Raw genomic sequence first — 8,199 nt, 5'->3', positions numbered from 1 at the left:
GCCGGGTGTAATCAATAAACAGCCATGCAGTTATATGCTGTCAATAAAGGTGCACCCCTGCCTCAGATACTTGCCTCTTTACTGTTCCACACCAAAGGACTACGCCAATCTAATACAGCATGCACTATACTCTGCCTGTTGGGAGACTAAACACATTTTAATATACTGGAAGGAATATCAAAATGTCTGGTATATCTGGTAAAAGATTTGGTCAGCGATGGCGAGCATGAGGGCCACAGCAACTCTCCAAACTGTCAAAGAGACGTCTCAAAGATGACACAGATGTCCTTGGCACAGCGCACGTCTGTCACTCGCTTTTTGTTCATGTAAACCTGGAAGTGCATCAGGGAAGCAGTGTCACAGAACACAAGCACACAGTCCAATCTAAGCTACAATCTGCTAAGGCGTGATTCATGACAGATCCAGTCGGAGCCAGGTGAAGGGATTTGTCACCCACTGAAGCGTGCAAAAGTGGCTTATTTAGCGCTGTGAAATTCACAGGGGAAGAAATTGGAGATAATCACTGACATTTTTTGTTTTATTTGAGTTCATTTTTACTTGTGTGTTTGCTTAAAGTGTCTCTACAACATGCTTGATTTAAAAAAATGCTTGATTTCAAAGCACAAAGAGGCTCTGACAGACCGACGATTTCAATGACAGAAAGTTTGAGAAAAAGAGGCAAACGGGTGAAAACAGGTTGGCCTCGGCATGAGATATACCGTCTACTCTGGGATTCTCTTTCAACATGGACAAAGGAGCTAGAGGTTGATATCAGATTATTGAATGTATTTAAACCTTGACTGACAACTATAGAAACTTGACACACAACATGTGGACCAGCTCAGTATTTAATAAGTGGTGCTAGACAGTTATGGATGCTGCAGTAATCTGATCTAAGGAGAGAACCCTACAATAAAGAAAAGAAAACGTAAGGGCTTGAACAATGTCACTACCAATCCGCCAGTGTGCCGGGTAAGACGAAACCAAATAATACCACACTGTGCTGAGTCTTTGAAATCAGTATTTTACTCATTTCACTCCTCTGGCTGAGAAGATACAGTTCCGCTGATAAATTTGTGCGAGGGACAGAGAGAAAATGAAATGATGCCTACTTTTTTCTTATTTCACAAAGACCTGTTTGAAGTTGCAATATGGTATCTGTAGTCCCAGACAGATGCACATAAAATGGAATTGAACAATGAATAGCTGGCCCTTATCTGCTCAGTGTCTGAAGGGGAAATACATCACAAATGAATTTCACAGGGAAAAAATATGGACATTCTCTATTACAGTAATCCCCATAGAAAGTTTATCCCAAATCACGATGAAGTTAAACCCAATATTTCCAAATAGATATAGTGCAAAGAAAGCTGCTTTTCTAGAATCATCTCTAAAATGATCTCAAATTTACATTATGAGAAAGAAAGATTATACGGAGAGTTTCTTTGATAATATCAGAGGATGTAAATCTACAAAGGGGACAATTTCTCTCTCGAAATTAATGTTATGGTGTTGCAATGCTCCAAGTATGCACTTTAAATTAAAATGGTAATCAAGTGTCTTTGCATTGTCAGGGTAATGCACATCTCCTCTTGCTTAACTGTATCATTTTGGAGGTGAGCAATGAAGTCTGGAGTTAGAGGGAGAGTCTGGGATTAGTGTGCCCTGGCTGGACTCTATTTAGTGACAGCCCCGTCCTGGGACAAAGATGGGTGTGGTTACCTGTTTGGCTGCGTGCAGCAGTGAGGCGGCCTCGGCTTTGCCTGTCTGTTGGACCATCTGGTAAAAGAGCCCTTCCTGGTTCTGGAGCAGCACGTATGGCTCGTCATACTCCTGGATCCTGCCGGCATCGAGAACCTGCAATCACACATACAATGCTGGGTGTGAGTGTGTGTCACTGCCTGTATACTTTACTTTGGGGAAAACTGACATTTCAGCTGTTTCACTGCTGAGTTATGCATGCAGACAGGGCAAGATGAATGGGGAAACACTAGTTCTCTGCACACTGGAACCATCCATTTCATGTGACTCATGCAACGACAAACACCGGTGCCTGTTTGTGCTCGACAGGGCCACGGACAATAAGCTTAGCCTGTTAGCAGTGTGAAAGTCTAGTACGCTGACTCTGACAGACTGAAGATCAGTGATGTATCCATGTATATATCATGGCATTTCAGCGGCTCAGGGGGGTCCTCACTCAAATCCAACAATCACACCTTTCAGACACTAGAAAATTACCATCATTTCTGTGTCATCACATGGCCTATAAACCACACAAAGAATAGTGCCAATCCAAGCAATTTGAAAAAGACTACAATTATATTATAGACAAATTTTAACAAGCTCGATGCCCTTAGAGCAATGACAAACAGTGTGTTATCGCTAAAGCCCAGTTTTTAAGGGAGACTATCTATAGTTTATATCTTGGAAAGCCTTATGCTTCAAAATATTGGCACAGTTTAAGATTTGGACAAGGCAATTCAGATGGGCCCCAATTTAGTTCTCCTAGAGTGTGCAACAATCTGGGGGCATTTAACACGAGCGAAGGTGTGAAACAGTCCCCGCTGTGTGATATTTGGCTTTTCTCAGCCACCCTCTCAGTGACCGAGCAGCCACCAGGTCGTGCCCTATCCTCCACAGACGCTTAACAAATGCTGCCACAAATGGCACTAATTGGCACCTCTGCAGGCAGTAGCAGGAAAGGGCCAAAGATCAAGTGGCCCGAGCAAAGGCTCAATGAGAAGGAAAGCTGTGAGCGAGAAATCAGCCCAGCTGTTGCAATTTAGAGGAAGTGAATTGCATTTCTAAAGATAGTACAGTAGGCTTCTTGTAAAGAAAGGAAGAGGTGTTTGTTAGCTCTGAACATCAGGTGAGTTTGATGTACAGCAGTGGGAGTGCATACTTCCCCTTATATCACATAGTCTGTACACAATGGGAGCTTAATTTATCAAAGTTGAAAAGATAGAACTAATTTGTGAAGGAATTTCACACAATGTTAGGACTGAAAGCTCTGAACTTATAGCTGGTCATTTTTTTCTTTCTGTTAACTGATTACAGAAGGATGGTGATCTCATCTAAAACACATTCTTACTTACCAGTATTCTGTCACAGTCAATGATAGTATGGAGCCTGTGAGCAATGGTGAGGACTGTACACTCTTGAAACTTGTCCCGGATAGTCTGCTGGATGAGGCCGTCAGTTCTGAAGGAGGGAACACAACACCTCAGCACAAAAAATCTGCTTCCTACAGACCCTTGGGCAGGGAGTTTTGCTTCACACTGAACAATGGCTCATCAGCAGTGAGGTATGTGCAGTAGTAGGTGTAAACAACAAAAGATAGCAGCGCTCCTTATGTTAACAAAGATAGGTTTGGTTCATTTTGAATTGCATTTTCGTTTTTTCCAATTCCACAACATATTTTGTACAAATAGCGTAATTGTTTTTACTTTTGGTGTTTGTGGTTTGTTTTTGATTATTTATTGACTGTGTACTGCAGGAAAGCTACATTTGTGCATCTTTGCATGACCTTTTCACTTAGAGTATGTGCTATTGAGTTATTTACAGAACATTCTTAAACATTTTGGAAATCATTTCCAGTGTGTACAAGAGTGGTGCTACAGTTTCATTAAACCCAGCTAAAAAACATCTGGAGTAGCATTAGTTTACAGTATTGCGAGTAAAGTAAAAAGGAGCGTTCAAGCATTGATGTTACATGTTTTCAGGTGACTACTCAAGTGTCACCTGACCTTGGGTCCACATTGGCTGTGGCCTCATCAATGATGAGGATGCGGTTCTTCCGGAGGATGGCCCTGGCCAGACATACCAGCTGCCTCTGGCCCACACTGATGTTAGAGCCAGACTCAGTCAGCACCGTCTCCAACTTATTGGGCAGGTCCTCCACTACGCCCTTCATCTGCACCTGCAGAGAAGGAGAGCAGAGCCCCAACCCTTCATTACCCCTTCATAAAAGCTTCCTGTGGGGATGTCTTTAAAGAGCTATCCAAACACACCCATTAACCGCCTGGCACAATGCAGGGCCAGGTCCACTGATGACCTTGGCCAGTGCTCTCTTGTGGCCAGCCTCTAGCTTTAATCCAGGCCACCAAACCCATTCAGAGGCAGGACCAGGAGCTGAAGCCCTTCACTGTGGGGGGAGCCTTCATCCTAGTTGGCCTGACTGCCCAAACACATCTCCCCCAGCATTTTCAATGGTTCCCAGTTACAAGCCGCACATTGAGCTGGGCCCCATGGCCCTAATGGGATTTCCCCCCATGACTTGTGGCGAGCAGGGAGGCTGAATGGCAGCATTGTACAGCGGGACAGAGGGATCCCCCCCTGGGCCGGCGAGGGGGAATCATTCAGAGCCACGCTGGAGTACCTCTTGGAGTGCATTCCACAGGTCCTCATCTGTGTGCAGCCTGAAAGGGTCCAGATTCTTCCTCATGGTGCCCGTGAAGAGAACTGGGTCCTGTGGATAGATGGATATAGAAAGAGAAGGCCGTGGCCAGTTAAGATAATGACAAGAGGGAAGATGTATGAAAGGGTTAAGACAAGCTTTATAGAGCGCCGCTAGGCAATGTTTGAGGGGAAGATGCTCACAAAGGACTTGCTACACTCAGGAGTTCTATTCAATGCTCTTGCCAAATATGCTTCAATAAGTTGATCATTTTACTTGGAAAACGAGCACTTGTGCCCTGGTGTTGGTAGATAATACATGTGCGACATTGTCTGAATATATAATATGGCAGAAAAAGTGCCATCTAGTCACTGTTACCAGACAAAGGCTTTCATACAGTAGCTGTATTTGAAATGATAATCTCAAAATGCCAAAAGTAACAGCTTTACTGCACAAGCATTTGTCACAAGGGGTTATCGCATCAGTTTACTATCCTCATAAAAGGACAGCCTCAGATCTCAGAAAGCTAGGATGTCCAAGATATGTATTTATGTTGCACCACACACACCTGTATCATTTTTCATCGACACAGTCATCTTTAAAAGAGTAAATAAAGCTCTCAATTTCAGAGCCGAGGAACAAGCCTACGAGTCCATAGGCGTTGTTCTGACATGCCACTCTGTTTGTGGTAAACCTGATAAACAGGAGCAAGCCGGCATCTCAGATATTTATTCATAAATGCTTATCCAGTGTTGAAGTGATCTACTGAACTCCTTCGAGGACTCTCCTTTGAGGACTCTCCCAGGTCGTCATACGGAGGCCGTCTTGCCTCTCACGGTACAGAGCTGCTATAGATAAGCTTTTCATATGCCTTTTTTTCCATCAGTGAACAAATACAGCTGCACTTTTCTTTGAAACATAATTTATGACACTTAAATGGTTATGATGATGATTTGAAAAAAAACTTTCGAGAGATGTGGCAGAATCTATCACAGCAATAGAGGTAGCAGCAAGTAAATGCCCATAAGAAGAACTGACTTCAACTGTATCCTCAACAGTAATGGCAATGTGGTAACTGAAGTTTACTCAACAACATATTAATCTAATTTCATATCAAGATAGGAATTGTCTACCTGGCAAATGTGAGATTAGACCAGGAGCAAGAGAAAGGTACACAATGGGTCTGAAAGGCTGAGTGTCCTGCATTAAGGTTACAGTACTTCTAGTGTGAGTGTGACTCACTCACACTTTCCTCTGTGCTCATTTACAGGGCAGCACCCAGGGCTGTGACGGGAAAGCAATCAGGTATAAACTCAGGTATGTATAAGCACACCAATTTATGCAGCACACACCTCTCAAATGCAAAATCAAGTCTCAACAAATGTATAGGTTTACAAAACTCGGGAGTAACTGCTCCATTTTCATCCAGAAAAAGTCAAGCTTGCAGGACTTTCATGCTTGCTACCTGTGCCTTAGAAAATGTTACACCTGTTTACTTCCAATGAGCTTTTCCTTCTGTCACCAAAATACCGCCTTGTCATAAAGCCAACTGAAGTCCCAATTCAAACTAGTTTTGTGACACACGTTAATTGAGGATTCAATGTTCGGTGGGAAAAACTGCTTTCAAGCACAGCTTTCCATAGACCGATTATGTGCTCCACCAATTCTAAGCTCTGTGTTTGCCACAAAAACCATATTTTCTAAGTCATTTCTGAGAATTCAATAGAAACTGAAATAGATCCTTTTTTAACACAATATGCTAATAAGTGCTTATCACAATCAAATCTGTGGCTGGAAAATAATGAAACTCCTCACTGGCAATGTATAGCATACATATCACACTAAAAATTCCACATGAAAAGGTAACGCAACTAGCAATTTATATCAAGATTTTTTTTTCCCATTTTAAAGGCTGACTGAATATCATTTCATCTCTGACATCTCAGAGGAGAACAAAAAGGCTTCCAGGTGGATTTGTGTAAATCTAAGGGACTTGGCCGATACAAGATGTAAAACTAAGAGCATGATACAGAGAGACACTACTGGTAAGAATGTATATCATGAAAATGCAATACAATCAGTGTGTGATACAGATGGGCATGCAGTTAAAGTTCTGACTGGTAACCTGCCACTTTTTGCAAGTCTCTCCCAGGAGAAACAGAAAGAGTAAACAAAATCACATCAAACACACATCACATCCATCTCAAACTACTTTGAACGAAGAAGTACAACTTTATCTGGAGTAGTAGCAATGCCAGAAACCTATCAAATCCACTGAAAAGCATTAATGAAACAGTTTTTGGGCATCTTGGCTGCACCCTCGAAATGTTTGAGACTTGGGCTAAGTGACGGTGTACAAGGGGACTCTGACTGTGAGGATGGGGGAGACTTCTTCTAAGCAGCTTTCCCATGTTTGGGGGGTAGAGGGCTAATCCTCTGTCAGGGATGGGGAACTGCTCTCTTCACAGTACAGGCCGTGGGAGTCTTCTCCCCTCCCTCCACTCTGCTGACACTCACCCGCAGGCTGGCATTTTCTTAATGCCGTATCAGTTTCAAGAAGCGGAAATAAAGTTAAACTGTCTCAAGGCATCCGTTTGTCTCACTTTCAGAAATCCCCTGAGAGACGACTGTAAATTTCCTCACTTGTTTTAGCTTTTTAAAAGCCAGGCGTATAAAAAAAAAAAAAGGGGCAAATCATGAAGGTGTCTGTTACCAGTGTTCATCTGACATTTCTGAAAATTGTCAATCTTGAGAAATCAAAAGCAGGACAGAAGAAGTTAAAGTAAAGGTCCAGCAGTTTTAGAAAAGGACAAAGACAATAAATGCAACATAATATTATGCTGTACGTTGTGACTGCTGTACATAAGTTTGAATATATGATTATGTCTCATATTTTATTATGAGTTATCCATTAGTGTACAGTTGTATATGTCAAGACAGAACAGCTGAGACTGAGAGCAATTTAAAAAGGACACCTGTGGGATGATGGACATTTTCTGGCGGAGGGTGTGCAGACCAATCTCAGAAGTAAGAACACCATCAATCATTATTCTTCCCTCAGGTTCTGCCAGCCGGAACAAGGCAGAGATCAGGGAGCTTTTACCAGCACCAGTGCGTCCAACGATGCCAACCTGCAGTGGAGAAATCAGGGCTATGTAAGAAATTCCACAAATTCACAGAAAAAGACATTATCATCATGCTTCTTCGGGTTATTAATCATACTTGTGCTTATTGTGTCATGTCACAGAGGGTCATATGAAAAACAAATTGATGGAAAACATTATATTTTACAACAAACAGGTATAACAAATCACTTTTTTGACTGTAGTCATATGACTTTAAAAAAAATGATTTGTTGAACATGTATTAGTCACATTGCAAAACAAAAAGTATTTTCATATCTTAGTTGTATCACTTTTAAGCGTATTCACATGGCATCAGGCAAACCCATCTTGGTATCATCAGTATCATTTTGTTTTGGACCTTTTGCATGTTTATGATACAAGGCAGCTATTTTAAAGGGTTCTATAGTCTATGCAAGTGCTCATTTCATAGGACAAGTGTCACGCATGTCATATGCCATCTGTTAGTTACTCACTATAACTCCAGTTCTATGATAACTGGTGAAATCATTAAACAAGGCTCTACAGGCTTCACCACCCGTCTTTTTGTGTCTGTGTATATCATGTACTGTACAAGCCAACCAATCAGGACATTAGACAAAGGCTGTGTTCAGTGAGCGGAGCCCTGCATGAAATGCCTCTCATTCCTTTGAATGAGGCCTATTGCCACAGTGACATCAT

The 8,199-nt window shown here is 42.1% G+C and overlaps 1 protein-coding gene across 1 annotated transcript in view; it reads right to left on the bottom strand.

Moving 5' to 3' along the window:
• Window positions 1-254: 254 nt before the first annotated feature.
• LOC306747996 (ATP-binding cassette sub-family C member 4-like) overlaps window positions 255-8,199 on the bottom strand; it is a gene marked incomplete at its 3' end in the record, with an annotated part of 32,863 nt that continues 24,918 nt past the window's right edge. The window contains exons 26-31 of the mRNA XM_079231107.1: window positions 7,372-7,527; window positions 4,379-4,468; window positions 3,747-3,919; window positions 3,096-3,201; window positions 1,723-1,857; window positions 255-332 (exon numbers count right to left, since the gene is read on the bottom strand). Of these exons, the coding sequence (XP_079087233.1) occupies window positions 255-332; window positions 1,723-1,857; window positions 3,096-3,201; window positions 3,747-3,919; window positions 4,379-4,468; window positions 7,372-7,527 (738 nt within the window). The remainder of the gene's footprint in view (window positions 333-1,722; window positions 1,858-3,095; window positions 3,202-3,746; window positions 3,920-4,378; window positions 4,469-7,371; window positions 7,528-8,199) is intronic.

Source organism: Taurulus bubalis (assembly GCF_910589615.1).
Source record: "Taurulus bubalis genome assembly, chromosome: 15".
NCBI classification, from domain to species: Eukaryota; Metazoa; Chordata; class Actinopteri; order Perciformes; family Cottidae; genus Taurulus; species Taurulus bubalis.
Note: the sequence above shows the minus strand (reverse complement) of the source record. Positions and strands in the feature narration are given on the sequence as shown.